The 16,223-nt window shown below is 34.5% G+C and overlaps 1 protein-coding gene across 1 annotated transcript; it reads right to left on the bottom strand.

Annotated features, from left to right (window-relative positions):
* Nucleotides 1–638: 638 nt before the first annotated feature.
* LOC110227791 (agamous-like MADS-box protein AGL36) lies at nt 639–2,027 on the bottom strand. Its single transcript, XM_021023399.1, has one exon. It carries the CDS (start codon nt 1,818–1,820, stop codon nt 762–764), a length of 1,059 nt encoding a protein of 352 aa, XP_020879058.1. The 5' UTR covers nt 1,821–2,027; the 3' UTR covers nt 639–761.
* Nucleotides 2,028–16,223: the final 14,196 nt, after the last annotated feature.

The following is a 16,223-nucleotide window of genomic DNA, read 5'->3' as shown; positions in this document are numbered from 1 at the left end:
AATTTTAAAATCACTACTTTTAGAAAACAAATCACATGACGGGTTAAAAAATTACGAGACAGGTTACATTTCAGAATGGGTTTATATGAAGGACGGGTTAGAATCAATATTTATAAAATTTTAAAATATCATTAACATGTCGTTTTAATACGGGTTAAATCCTCAGTTTATTAACAATTGTCCCGTGGACTCGTAGTATACCGTTACTTAATAAAAATTGTAATCTAAAATAAGAAAATACAATTTGCAAAATCTTACAAATACTAACTTTAAAAAATAAATCATCCGCGGTATACCGTAGGTTAAAATCTAGTATTTAATTTTAATTGAAAGACTTAAAACTACTAAAACTTTTTTTCTTTTCAAAATGAATAAGGGTCTTACTGGTGCAAAAGAATTTTGAGCCCACAAGAATGAGAGTAATTATTATTTTTTGTTATCAAAAGTAATTTTTTTTTCAAAAGAATAGTTCTTACTTCAAATTGCTGGGGACAAAAATTATTCTATATTTAGGGTCCTAAAGAATTCAATTGAAAATTTTCTTCTAAATATTGTACCACTCAGACTTTAAACTTTTCGAATATAAAAAAAAAAATGTTGTAGTTAAAGTAATCAAATACATAATTAAGTTAAAGATAGAACCTTCAACCATTACAACAATAATTATAAAATAAACAAAATTAAACATTTGTCTTCCGAAATGAAGAAAACACAAATACAAACAACTGAACACTTAAAACTAGAAAACCTCCATCTTGTGATTAGAGATTGTTGTTGATGTAAGGATCATAAACACCGGTAGTGGTGGTGGTGATGGAAGGCATGTAACTGGTGGAAGCAAGATCAACGACTGGTAGTTGGTGGTAGTTATAGTAGTTCCCATCCATGAAAGGAATGCTTGCACGCCCTCCAGCATAACCCATTTGTTGTTCCACCATCGGATTCATGAATGATTGTTGTTGATTTGAAGTCAGATTCAAATTCAAATTCATGTTATAATTTGAATAATCCTGATTCAAATTCATGTTGTAGCTTCCTTGTTGAATCTGATCAAACAAATTGTACGGAGCCTGGTATTGAACGTTATTTATATTCTGATTTTGGAAAAACTCACAAAAGTTAGTAGGAACATGGTGTTGAATCGGCTCATGCTGATTTTGATTCATATTCATATCTTGATATTGAATATGATCAAAAAATCCACTGGGAGCAGTTACCGGAGATGCATCCGCAACAACATGAGAAGGAGTCATATCGGCCGCAAAAACACTAGGACTTGCAGCATCAAGAATATCTGCAACCCCAATTGTAGTAGGAAAAGGAGAGACGGAAGAAGACTCACCGGTTTCTTTAAGGATCTCGATCCTTCTGTTAAGCTGATCAAGATATCGATTTATACAACATAGCAAATCTTGAAGGTCTTTTGCATCATAACGATAATCCGACATCTTGCCTTCAAGACAATCAAACATAAATCGTCTAACCTGTGACTCTTTGTTCTCAACAACCAGGTTCTTTAGTTGCTCTTTTGCTTTAGTAATCCTCTCCATCAAATAAGCTTCTTGACTCATCATCTTTTTGTTGCGGGCTGTCGACGGCATCTCCATAAACTTCGAAGCCACCTCTTTAGCGCCTTTCGTTGATGGCCATGACTCCGGGACCGATTGGTATGGACTGTAGATGAGAGCACAAGCTTGGACACCACATAGAGTTGACAACTCGTTGAGTTTCTTAAATACCCCGTTCTTCCTCTTCATGAATGAGGTTTTCCTTGATCTTTCATTAGCTATCAAAGATAGCTTTACTTTCTTCATCCCCATCAATTTTTTTTTTCTTCTGTGTGGTTTGTTAGTTTGTTAGCACAAAGACTGTTTATATAGCAAAGAAAGGTGCTTCTACTCTCTAGGATTCTTATCACTTTGGTGGACTCATTAATTCTAAATAACAGCCAGAAAATCTCTTATTAAATTAATTGACCAGGTAATTCATTACTATCTATATAAACATATTTGTTCTTATATGTGTAGCTGGTGCATTTAATGTAATATTTTTTATATATAAGTTTTGTTTTTACTAAGACTAATATATCTTTTTTTTTTTTTTTGAGAAAAAGACTAATAGACTAATATATCTTACTCTCATTGTTTCTTTTTACTAAGAGTAATTTTTAGGTTAATTTGTTCTTAGACTGTGAAATTTTGTAATAGTTTTAAGTGTTTTATTTTTACTTTTAGAATAGAATAATATATTGCCAATGTGTATATAGAATCGTGGATTTACCAAATTTCAGAAACTTTGTTATCAAAAATAAATTTAGAGATGTAATGTGAATCTCACACAAACACCAAAATTTGTAAAAGATGTAACATGCATCTCACAATAACAACAAAATTTTAAATCTATCTTCTGAGAAGAATTTTTATAAACTAAAGCAAAAGCTATTTAAAAACATATATATATATATATATATATATATATATATATATACTATATAATGTGATGATAAAAATAACTTTTATACACTTAGCAAATATAGGTATAATATGGGTAAAATTAAGAGTTTAATACATTAATAGGATTTTCCCCTTTTTTATTTGCGTTGACTAGATTTTGAGGGAAAATTAAGTATTTTTCATCGCTCTTTTAGAAACAAAATTACCAGCTAATTTTGAGGAGTAAATTAGCTGGCATTACCAGTTTTTGTTTTCACTGAAAAATTACAGTACAATATCCAAAAACTGAAATACGTGCTCTTCTTATTAAAAGGAAAAAAGCCGAAAAATATCATGTATTTTTTGTTTGGGCTTTTAAGACTCCAATTTTTTTTGTCAAAATGAATATGTTCATTTTCTGGAAAATGGGCCTATATTTATTATATTGGGCCTATATTTATTATATTGGGCCTAAGATCCAATTTTTACGATGAAACATGTGTTCTCCTTTCTTTTACTCATCTTCTCGATCCATCTATTTTGATCTACGCCGCATGTATCCAAGAACTTCGTCTACTAGAAGCTGAAACATCAACATATATTCATAAATAAGGTACTTAAATACATGTGTTAATTCGTACGAAATTCCACTACTTGCTACTTAATTCATGAGTTTAATTTTTACAAACAAACTGAAATTGGAGTAAATCATAAACCGCCTATAGATCGTCTCCTAAACTACTATAAATTCATCATCTCCCACCATCCCCAAACACAATTTCCACTTTCCATCTGAAAATACTATACATTCTGAAAATGGTTGTAGTTGATGTTGTTGCAATTCCTGCTGAAGCAAACTATGTTGCTTTTGATGATTTACATCTTGGTCGCTCCGCTCAATAGGTTGTTGGTCGTCTACTTTGTTTTTGGGATGCTCGCAACATCAAGAAAGATGGTCAATTCATGGGGATAGTCCTCCTTTTACTCGATGAAAAATTAAATCTTCTTAGATGTTTAAATGTATTTTAGTCTCATAGAGAAAACGTCTGCCATGTCCCCTTTTGTTAAGCCAAAACTTCTTATATCTCAAACAAGTCTACATATCCTTTACTTCTTTAATGAAATATGTGAAGACGATTATATCCTTATATTTATAATTATGATTTATATTTTGTAATTGAATTAAAATTAAACAAAAAAAAAATCAAAACTATAAAAAAAAACCACAAGAGCTTCTCCTCTCGAGCTCCATTGCGTCTCCTCCGACAAAGATTTCGCTGCATTGTTGCCGTTTCTTCTCCTCCGGCGAGCTGCGTCGACATGCAAAGTCCAAGTATATTCCCCGAACTACATAGAGCTTGAAAATGAACTCCTTTTGGATTTACATATTTAGAGATTCAATCCAATTATTTGGGCTTATGGTGTTTGGTATGAACAATGGAAGTTTATGCATAGTTTATGGGTCGATTAGGTCTCTAAATAGGTAACAAATGGATTTAAGTTGCCGAATCGTAGTGAATTATAGATTTGAACCCGAAACATCCAATTTGTGTTCTTCTTGCGATAGTAGAACTGGTCGAACTTGGTAGAACTGAACCCTACTGATATATGTAGTATTAGTAGTTATACTAGTATTACTGATATATGTAGTATGACTAGTTATACTAGTATTACTGATATATGTAGTATTACTAGTTATACAAGTATTACCCAGAATTGTAGTACAACTAGTAAAACTAGTATAACTGACAGAGTTTTTGTATTGTTTTGGCAGGATACAATGAGGGAGAACGTAATCATATATTTTAAATGCGAAAGTCGCATGTCTAGCTTGATGATGAAGACATCAGGAGAGAAGATAACTCTCTCCATGTTAAAAGGTAGGATATGCACGAAGCTAGGGTTAGATGAAAGTAAGGTTAAATTGCAAATGAGGTACAATGGTGGTGTTGGAACCATAGGAAGAGATTTACATTTGTGACGATAAGGATGTCGGTGTCTATATAGCTTCAGGTAAAAATAACCGTAGATATGTTCTGTATGTGGAGGTCATCACTCCACCAGAATTGCCCGAGCAACTGTGGAGAGTGGAGGTTATGTTTTGTTTTGTTTATGGTTGTTATTTGGCAATCATAGTATTTGATTTTATCTGCACTTTATGATTTGTAAAACAGTTTCGACTTGGACAACTATGTAACACTATTTTTTTCTGATGTAATACTATGTTTTTTTTTCTATGGCAAATGGGTAAAACTAGGGAAAGTCGGCCATTTAATACCCGACCTAAATTCAGGTGTTCAATTCATATCTAACAGTTTTTTATGTGCCAAAATATACCGAGTCTTTTAAAAAAAATCAAATTTCATATATGAATTTACCAAATCATGCAAAATCATACATTCTGCTGACATGGATGCCACATTTTTGATGATGTTGATGACGTGACTGCCACGTCTTTGATGACATCATTGCCACATCATCACCACCTTAAAAAAAATCGCTTGATCTTTTTCTTCATCATTACTATCATTTAACAAAACTGTAAAAAAAAACTACTTTTTTTATTAAAAGATTTGAAATCTTATTTAGATACTAATAATCAATATTTATAAATTAAGTTTTCTTGTTTTTTGTCTTTAACTTAAAAATGTTTTTTGGTAACTATATACGATTATTGTAGGGTTTATGTTCTTCACTAAACACGATTTGAAGAGTTTTAGAAGTTGAATTAGGAATTTTGGATTTATAAACTCGGTTTAAATAATATATTCGGCTAAAATACTGGTTATAAGTATCAAAATAAGATTTTAAATGCTTACATTAAAAAAAAAGTAAATTTTCACAGTTCTATCGGATGGTAATAATGAATAATAAGAAGGTCAAGAGAAAAAAAAATTATTTTCTAAGGTGATGATGACGTGGTAACGACGTCATCAAGGACGTTGCAGCTATGTTATCAACATCATCAACGACGTGACATCCACGTCAGCAGGAATGTATGATTTCGCATGATTTGGTAAATTCAGGTATGAAATTTGAATTTTTAAAAAGATTGGGTATATTTTAGCACATAATAAACTGTTAGGTATGAATTGAAAACTTGAATTTAAGTCGGGTATGAAATGGCCGACTTTCCGTAAAACATAACAAGTACTACTAATGATGAGATTTGGTAATACTGGTGAAGCTGGTATAACTTATGAAGGAATTTGAATTTCGAATTTGTTTTTTCCAACACTAAATATTACACTGACTATCAAGTGATAATGAACTCTTATAAATGATTTTAAATGAATTAATTGAGAAAAAAAAATTATATCATATCGGATTGTTTTAATAGACTCCATACAACATATTCCTTATACTTTTAAGTTCACTTTTTATAAAAACACCAACTTAGGATGAAAAATTTACAATTTTATATATTTTTAACATATGATTACAAAAAACATTAAGAATTCTATAATTATAAAGTTCACTCAAGTGTACAATTAGATAAGCAATTTTTAAGAATATGTACTACTGGTAAAACTGAAAAACACCAAAAGTACAACTATGTAGAAAATTGGTACAACCGATACCTTGGGTACAACTATGTTTAAAAAACGCTGCGCTGTGGTGGAAAAAAATGGCGCACACGTGGATAAGACGGCGTCCACGTGTCCCAAAATTGAAATTCTCCCATTTTTTTTGGGTTTTCCCCCAAATTTGACGGCGTACATGTGTAAACTTGACTCGCACATGTGTAAATTTGATGGTGCACATAGTTTTACCTAGTAATACCAGTAGTATAAATCAAAAAACAAAACAAACATAGTTTTACCTAGTATTTCCAATTGTACAAATCTAAACAACAACCATAACACAAAGATATAGTGAAGAAGATATATTCTTCTTCACCTCCAACTACCATGATATTATCAATTTCATGTGGAATGTAAACAATGAAGGAAGATTAGAAACATTACAACCCAAAATAATTCATATCATTCAACGCTCTTAGAAAATATGACTCCATGGACATAGCATCTTCTCTAGTCTTTGTGTGCCCAATAACAATGATAGATAAGAAGTAGAGAACCGTGTGAAATAAATTAAAAAGTCGAAATTATCTTCCAAATGGCTCCACGGACGTAGCATCTTCTCCAGTCATTTCAAACATTCGATTTTGGGTAAGCTTCTAACATGGAGAGAGTTATCTTCTCCCCTGATGTCTTCATCATCAAGCTATACATGCGACATTGGCATTTGAAATATATGATCACGTGCTCCCTCATAATTATATCCTGCCAAAACAATACAAAAACTCTGTCAATAATACTAGTTTTACTAATTCTACTACATTTGTAGTAATACTAATGTAACTAGGCATGCTACATATATTTGGGTAATACTAGTGTAACTAGTCATACTACATATATTTGGGCAATACTAGTGTAAGTAGTCATACTACATATATCAGTAGCACTAGTGTAACTAGTCATACTACATATATCTGGATAATACTAGTGTAACTAGTCATACTACATATATACATTTCAATAGTTTCAGATTCATTTCTACCCAGTTTGACTAGTTCTACTATCGTGACAATATTAGTATTACCAGTATTACCAAGAAATCAGAAAAATAGTTATACCCTAGTATTAGCAGCATTACCCAGAAATCAAACAAATTGTTTTACCCTTGTCTTACCAGTATTATCCAAAAATCAAACTAATTGTTTTACCCATGTATTACCAGTATTACCCAGAAATCAAACATATAGTTATATCTTTGTATTACCAGTATTACCTAATTCTACATGTATATCACACAAAATAGTATTCTCTGTTATACCAGTTTTACCAAGATAACTTAGTGTTTCCCTGTTCTACCAGTTTTATTCAGATATCCAACTAGTGTTATCCTATTATATCAGTGTTATGCAATTCAAATACTTACCATCTCCGACGCATTTTCCACTCGATTTCCATGCATCTATCTCATCCTCCATACTCTCATCGGAGGAGGACTCTCCGGAAAAGGTTCTACTACTACCACTTGTCTCACCTCCGTCTTCGTCATTTCCTTCTTCTTCTTCTCTTCTTCTTCCTTCTCTTCTTCTTCTTTCTCTTCTTCTTCGTTCTCTTCTTCTCCGTTCTCTTCTTCCTCATTCTTCTCAGACTCCTCTTACTCATTCTTCTCAGTCTCTTCTTCCAGATTTTATTTTTCCTATACCTCGACTCTCGCCTCGACAACCGGACTTAAAGTCTGAAGTTCTTCTTCCCCTAACGTTGGAACTGTTTCATTTCTTCGACCCGGAGCATCTGCTCCTTTCTTCATCTTCCCCATTGTATTAGGAGGCATAATCAGACAACGAACTCACAATCTCTCCAACTTAAAAGATGCAAACAAATCTCTCATATTTTCTCAAGATTCTTAACGGTTTCGATTCGTCTCCAAGAAGAGAGGGAGAGAAGAGAAAAGATAGGGATTCGATTTTTTCTTTCAAAAACGAAATAAACTTGGGTCGATTTTGATTTTCAAACAATGAATCGGATTCTCGCCGGGTCGATATGGGTCGGGTGGATAGATCCTGTTTTGGGATGTAATACTTGGGTTTTGACCAGGGTATAGTAGTAAAATCATAAGTTTTGGAATTAAAATATTAAAAATAAAAATATCTATTTTAAACAGGGATATATGGGGTTAGAGTTTGTCAGAAGAGGACTCCAGAGACGATTTCTCATATATAATTGAAGGCCAACTAACCCTTGAATTCTTTTTATACAGTGCTCAATAATCCATGGTTTATCCCAGTAGCTCTTACCTCACAATTCCGTCAAGATTTTAGTGAAGGAGTTTTCTACAATGTTAGAGGGTTTGAAGTGGGACGGTGCACAAAACTCTACGACATCACTAATCATCCTTTTCTCCTCAGTTATTTCCCTGTCACAACAATTGTTGAAGTTTCAGATGATGGCCTTTTTTTTTTTTTTTGAAAATAATGTTAAATTATATTCAAAAGAAAAATAGCGTTTGTACAACGACTGCTTCGTGTGTTTGAAAGAAATTACAACTGAAAATTTGACATTTTAGAGACGAGTTTCAAGCCAAAATTGTAAACCCTTGTCGTAGCGTTTATCACCGTTGAGCCGGATTGAAGAAAACCGGTTTCTGATTTGTTTGTCGATCCAAACTATGAGTTGGGCTGCTGTGTTTGGTGCTTCGCCGTGTCTTCTCCTATTCCTCTCTCTCCATAGAGTATAGATACATGTTTGAAAGACGTACCGGGCCGTAAAGCTTTCTACTCGATCGTGCCATTTACCGCAAACAGAGGAGACAAGTGTTTGCCAGTCCTTGGAGATTTTTCTTTTGAAAACCTTCTTTGCTGCAACTTCCCAGACTTCCGAGCTAAAAACACAGGAGAAGAAGAGATGGTTTCTTGACTCTACCATGTTGTTTAAGAGAATACTTGTCCCAGATGCTCCGTTATTCCACCGTGACATGCGATCTCCCGTTGAGAGCCTATTATGGGCAGCTAACCATACGTAAAAGGAGAACTTTGGTGTAGCATGACTGAACCAAAATCCCTTGTACCATGTGACCATGAGAGAGGCAGTTCTAGTTAGATTCCAAGTATCTTTTGTGGAGAAACTCGTCTTATAAGCATCAGACTTCCCCCTCCACAGATCAATATCCAATTCTATATTGCGGGATTGGCGCTTCACTTCTAGAGTGTCCTCTATTCGATATAGGAGAATACTTCTGTGTGCTCTTCTCCTTCTAATCTGCCATGCGTCTGCAACTAACATTTGTTTACTAATCCCCATGTCTATAACTCCTCTGTCTCCGACCACATCCATCAGACTTCCTATATTAAACCAGTTATACCAGAAAGAGGTATTATGTCCACTCTTTAAATCCACCTTGCAGAAAGGCTTGGCTACAGTTATGAATAATATGATATTCTTCCACATCCAAAACCCGAGACTTGTTGTTTCTTTGATTTACCAGAAGTTCCCTTTCTCAAGCAAAAAAGTGTTGAGCCACCTGACCCATAACGAGTTGCCGTGAGACACGATTCGCCATATTAACTTCAGAATACACACATCATTCGCCTCCTTTAGAGACCGCAGCCTCAGTCCTCCCTCACGTTTTGGTTTGCAGACATCGTACCATGCGATTTTTGCTTTGTGTGGATTTAAATCTAGCCCGGACCAGAGAAAAGTGGAGCATAATTTGTCGATCTCGCGGATGCATTCCTGCGGTAGCCTGAAAGCTGCTAGCCAAAAATTGCACAGGCTCCAAAGAATCGAGCTAATCAGATTGAGTCGACCTGCAAAAGAGAGGAAATGTGTGGTCCAAGACACTATTCTCCTCTTCAGTTGCTCAGTTAGCGGAAGGTAGTCTACCGATGTGAGACCTTTAGTAATGAGCGGCAAGCCTAGATACTGCACCGGTAGCTGACCAACATCAAAACTGAACTATTCTTTGATCATTTGGTGAGCTGAAACTGCAGTCCCTGCTAGATATATCGTCGATTTCTCCATATTTATATCAAACCAGAGAATTTTGCAAAAGCGTAAAAAACTCTCACTATTCCTTCCACAGATCAAACCTTCCCGTCATATAAGACCATTAGATCATCAGGAAAACTTAAATGTGTCAAACCAAGTTTCTTACAGCGCGGGTGGTAGCCAAATTGATTTGATCCAGCAGCTTTATCCAACATCTTAGAGAGGACGTCCATACTCATTACAAATAGATACGGGGATAGGGAGCAGCCCTGCCTTAAACCCCTTGAGCTTTGAAAAAAACTTGCTAAGTCACCATTGATCTGAACCAAAAAAGAAGGCGTTGTGATACAGAGCATGATCCATTGAACATAACTTTGTGGGAAATCTAGAGCTGTGAGGACATTCATGAGAAAAGACCATTGGATTCAGTCAAATGCCTTTGAGATATCTATTTTAATAGCACAGCGCCCGGAGATTTTTTCCTTATGATAGTCTTTAGCTAGTTCTCTTGCAAGGAGTAGATTTTCTATCAAAAGCCTGTCTTTTACAAACGCCGACTGGTTCCCCGCAATGAACTTGGGAAGGACTACTTTCAGCCTATTAGCAATAATTTTTGAGATGACTTTGTAGATCACATTGAAACACAAGATTGGTCTGTAATCTTTCATCTCTTTCGCCTCCAATTTCTCCGGTATAAGTGAAAGGATAGTAGAGTTTACTCCTTTTGGAAGAAAACCCTTTTTGAAAAAAGATTGGACTACCAAAACAAACTCTGCACCAACTATTTCCCATGTCCTCTTGTAAAATTCAGAAGTATAGCCGTCTGGCCCCGACGATTTATCATTTGGCATAGAAAAGAAGACTTTCTTTATCTCCTCGATTGTTACTGTTTTTGTGAGCCACCCTTTATCTTCATTGAACATCGAAAAGGTAGTAAGTCTCGTAGTTCCTCTACCGTAGCGCCTTCGAAATCATTTAGGGTGAGCTGCAAAAATTCACGAAAAAATCGCTCAGCTTCTGCCTTGATCTCCTCTCCATCATTTGTCACAGTCCCATCTTGAATCTGAATTTACAGGATAGAGTTTCGAGCTGCTCGCGCTACAACTGCACGGTGAAAAGCTTTATTATTTATATATCAAACCTGCATCCAATGAAGCTTTGATCTCTGTTTTAAATATTTCTCATCCAGTCCAGCCACCCATTCCCATCTAGTATAAGCTTCTCTTTCTTCTTCCACAGCCCCTGGTGACAGATTGGTAGAGTTAGTCTCATGCTTTTGAAAAAGAGTCTCAAACGCATCATTCGATTTCTTGATCAGATTCCCCACTGTTTCTCTTGTTAACATTCTGATCTTTGGCTTTAATGCTTTTAGCTTCATGATGGACCACTCGCCAAATAACTTCTTCCCTAGCCATTCTGCCTTTCTCTCCTTCACTCGTGTTTCAATGACACAACCAAACTGAAAACTCTGTTCTTGTACCCATTTCTTGATTGCGGAATGTTTAATTGATTTGTTTAGGCCGCGGACATTCCAAAAGAAACCTGATATTAATGATATTTTGGGAGTGACCTCTTACTCTGATCTTTAGGAAGATTCCTATTCGATTGAGTAGAAGGGTTGGAAACAGCTTTGTGTGTTGTTTTTGATGTACGAGGTAAAGACGGGAGCAAGAGTAACCTTGCCTCTGGCGCCGATTCCTCTGTTTTCGCTATAGGGAGATCTTGGACCTTACTAGTATCTGTAACTACTTGACCAGATTCTATAGCAGCCGTTATCTCATTGGATTCTTCTCCCATTTCACCTTTACCACTTTAACCAGAGTAGGCGTTTGAAAGAATTGAAACCTGCCCAAATTTCAGTTCCTTTCCTCTAATACCCGGATTGCAACTAGATTTTGGCGTGATCCAACCATTTTCCTCCTTTTCTACTTCAACATTTCCAATATGTGAAGAAATAATCTCTTCACTCACTATTTCAGTACTTGTAGTCTCCTGCACAGCTTCCTTCCCGTTTTCAACATTTTGAATGGCTTTCACAGGTGCCTCCTTCTCTGTTTCCCGAGCAGAGACAGAGTCGTACGAAAGACCTATTTGAGAGACTTCTTTTGCGAGACAAGATTCCTTCAAATGACCCTATTTATTGCATCCACTACACCACCAAGGGTAAGAATATTTGACCACAGTATCTTACTCCCCTTCTTCCTCACCGGTACAAATATACTCCCTTGGAAGTTCTTTTGTTAAGTCAGCCTCCTCCAGTATCTGAGCTTCATCAAAACTTGTACAGGCTTCTGTCTTTGGATGTATTCTAATAGGCTTACCCACTGCGCTAGAGAGGAATTATAATCCCTTGTCTGTGAACATTGAAAGAAGGACATCTGACAAAGTGACCCATAGCTGAATTGTTTTCATTGCCGGTTGTGTTTCCTCAGCTCAAAGGAGACCATTTAGAGACCACCATTGGTATATCCATGATATTCCACATGCCCCTATTCAGCACCCGTCGCCGCATTGCCTCATTTCTGACACGAAACTTCACTATCGTGCCGTTGACTTCATAAACATCAATCAGTGAGGATTTGTTCCCTAAACGCCAGATCTTGTTGACAATCATGTGGATGTTTCCAATATGTGGAGCCTTTGTGTTTAGGAACTTACCAAACAGAAAATCTTCCCAAAGAGGCTTTGTGCCTACGAAACCTCTTTAGGTACCACCACGTTCTCTTTACCATCAACTTCAACTAGTTTGAATTTCTGCCGAGTGAAAAAATGTTTTCGAGCAACGTTTGGCCATGACCTTTTCCTTGTTTGATGCACCGAGTCTCCCTGACTAAGAACTGCACCGTGTTTTGAATCGTTTACGAAACATCCACTTTTTCCTTCGTTGAGCCTTCACCACTCACCTCCTAACTCAATAGAACCACCGGAGATGAAACCTGCCTTTTTCCCGACGCCGAGATCTCCCCAGGAATGTCCAGAGGAGCTGCCGGCAGCTGCATACTTGCCAAAAATGCAATAACCCTAGTTCGCCCTCTTTTTCACCCTCCACGTCAGCAGAGCGTTTGACAAAGCAATTTTTATATCCTTTTTTTTAATATATATTTTGGTTTAAACCAAAAATTGAATATATGTTGGCCTTACAACTGAGCGGGACAAATTTATGCTATGTAACTTTGACGATCTATAAGCTCTTGTTAACACTAACATTGAACTTCCTAGTAATATTCTCCCTTAAAACCTCACAAAATTTTAAACCTGACCTATGATTATAACACATTTACAATGACCTAGATGTTGTAGGCCAAATCTCCATCGTCTAAGGGTCGAACCAGAATAACCCAACTTCCACTCAACGTTCGGTTTTGCGATACCGTATTGATTCGTCATCCTACTGAAACTCTTTGAAAACTACCATGTATGGCATAATCACTCACTCCAACTCTGATTCTTCATCTTTTGTATTTTATAAGATCTGTTATTGTCTACTTATCACTATAGGATGATGTTGCCGTAATCTTTCGTGCACATCTAAACTCTGGCGATACAATTAACTCAGTCATGCTGTGATAACTACCGTCAACCCAAAGATGTTTGGAAGTTAGTACCGGATGGATTTATTTGCAGCTATGGTTTATTTGCAACTAATTATCAGAAATCTAAAGAAAGAACCTAACACATGCTCATTCTTACTGTTTAAGGATACTTTATCTCAACTCCACATCCGCAACACGATTCTTTTTTTACACAAGCATTCAGCCAATCTAGGAGTTTATCAAAAGGTTAGGTTGCTATCATTAAATCTCTCCTAAGTCACTTATATAAACACACTCTTAAAACCCTTATATTGCTTAATGGATGCAGGCTTGGAAATAAAAGGTGGAGAGGCTATTGCACGTGCTGATACAGCGGCTGGATTGCGAAAGAAAGAATTAGTGTCCATTCATCAGTTTCATGAATTCATATTTAAAGCTGATGAACATGTATTACAAATATTTTCTACATAATTAGCTTCCAAAATTCACTACCCTCAAATCAAGTCTAATGTTTCGTCTACCATCTTTCAAAAGACAGAGGATGCAGATTTCTTCTATAATGCTGAGGTGTTAAGCGTACTACAAAAGAATGTGTGGTCTTACGTGTCATGTACTGGGTGTAGCCAAAAAGTGGACAAAGTTGGAAATGCTTTACGCTGCAACAAATTTGTTTCACCAAGTGTCACCGGAGTTGTGAGGTACACTAAAAGACTTTTTTTATCAAACTCTGAAAAACAAAAGAATCATCCAGATATTACATATTTTCCAGGTACCGAGTTGAAATCGCTGTTCATGATAGTCATGACGAGGCAACATTTGTGGTCTTTGACAACCAAATGACAAAGCTTACCACCAGAACTGCAGCTACCCTCATCCTCGAGGACGTAAGTTATTAAAATACCTTATGCATCTTGTTTCCAGCAATTCAAGACTTCAAGTTCGAAAGGATTTCTTATCTAAAACACTAACTGTAGGGAAATGGAGGAACAAGAGACGAGTAACCAAGCTGTATTGATGATTTAACTGCCAAGCAATTCCTTTATATCCTAAAATATTCATATAATAAAATAATTACTTTTTTCCAATATTCATAAAATAATCATATAATAAAAATGGAAAGATACATAAATTACAAACTATAAAATAATATCACGAAGTTATTTAGCAACTTTAAGAGTATTAACAATTAAGACTGTGATAGTGGATAACATGGGCATAAGAATTTTTTTTTTTTTTTATAAAAACATGGGCATTAGATACAAAAATCAATTGACTTATTGTAAATGGTATTTGATCATCATTACGTTGAATCAAACGTAAATAATGTTTAATCAATGATTTGTATTATTTAAATTAACTTTATCTGTTAATTAATAATCTATGTTTTAGACAATGACATATACAAAATATAAACATAACCAACTAAGTCTATAGATTTTAATTTTTTATTATTTTATAATCTATTATTTAAACACAAATTTTATATGTTGAACATGTATGTATTAGCAACAAAGTTTCCCACACAAATTTGCTTATTCAAAATTTAGTTTAAATTATTGAGGTCTTATCGATCATAGTTGTCTAACTGACTAAAATAATCATATAATAAAACGAAAAGAAAAATAAATTACAAAGTACTTCTTCTGTTTCAAAATATAAGATGTTTTAGAGACTTTATTTTGTTTCATTATATATGATGTTTTACAACTTTCTATGCAAATTATAAATAATTTGATATTTTATGACTATTTATATTTTGTAGTCTTGCATTTCATTGGGTGAATTTTTTTAAATCAAATGTTAAATGAAAGTTTTAAAAGAAAAAAATAATTTTTTTAAATTGTGTGTTTTTAACTAAAACATCATATCATTTAAAACAGAGGGAGTATAAAATAATATCACAAAGTTATTAGGCGCATTTGCAAAAATACACCATTTCCTATGCTTTTTTTTCAAAAATACCCCCTCTTATTGTCCACTTTTAAAAATATCCCTTCTTATGTACAAAATAACTAAATTAATTACCATTTTTTAACACCAAAATTTATTTTTCCTGCCGAACATTTTTTGTAACGGTCAAAAAATTTCCCGTCAAAAATTTTGGCGCCAATATTTTCCCGCCAACTTGTAAAATATTTTTAAAATCCCTATAAAATCCTTTAAAACCCTTGTAAATCTTTTTAAATGCCTTATAAAATCCTTGAAAATTGTTTAAAACTCTTGTAAATCCTTTAAAACCCCTCATAAAATCTTTTAAAAACTCTTGTGAACTATGTTGCATAGAAACGGAAACGGAAACGCGTAATCGAAACGTTTCAAAAACGGAGAACGATTTTGTTCTAAAGTTAGGGATTGGAAACGTATACACACACACATATATATATATATATATATATATATATATATATATATATATATATATAACATTAACATAAAACTATGTTAAAAAAATGGTTTAAACTTAAAGAATACAAGTTTAAAACATCAAATATTAAATAGGTTACTTAAAATTCTAAAAGATAAAGATTAAAAGATTCAAGTTCAAAAATTTAATTGAGAGTAATATTTTCATTCTCATTTTCATTAGTCTCATCAAATATCATATAGAGGTGCCTCCAAATCTGGTTTGTCGAGAGAAAGATCTTAAAACTCAGAGTCTTCCAAAATTAGTTATATTATACTAGCAACTCGGTCAGATAGGAATGCCCACTACAAACTACCTTCCAAAGTCAATAAAAAGGATTTGTCGCGTTTCC

This window comes from Arabidopsis lyrata (genome assembly GCF_000004255.2).
Source record: "Arabidopsis lyrata subsp. lyrata unplaced genomic scaffold ARALYscaffold_6, whole genome shotgun sequence".
Classification (NCBI taxonomy): domain Eukaryota; kingdom Viridiplantae; phylum Streptophyta; class Magnoliopsida; order Brassicales; family Brassicaceae; genus Arabidopsis; species Arabidopsis lyrata.
This window is presented reverse-complemented; position numbering and strand designations above follow the sequence as displayed.

Bases quoted from the DNA above. Each gene is read 5' to 3' on its own strand.
- LOC110227791 (XM_021023399.1), bottom strand. From the start codon at position 1,820: ATGGGGATGAAGAAAGTAAAGCTATCTTTGATAGCTAATGAAAGATCA.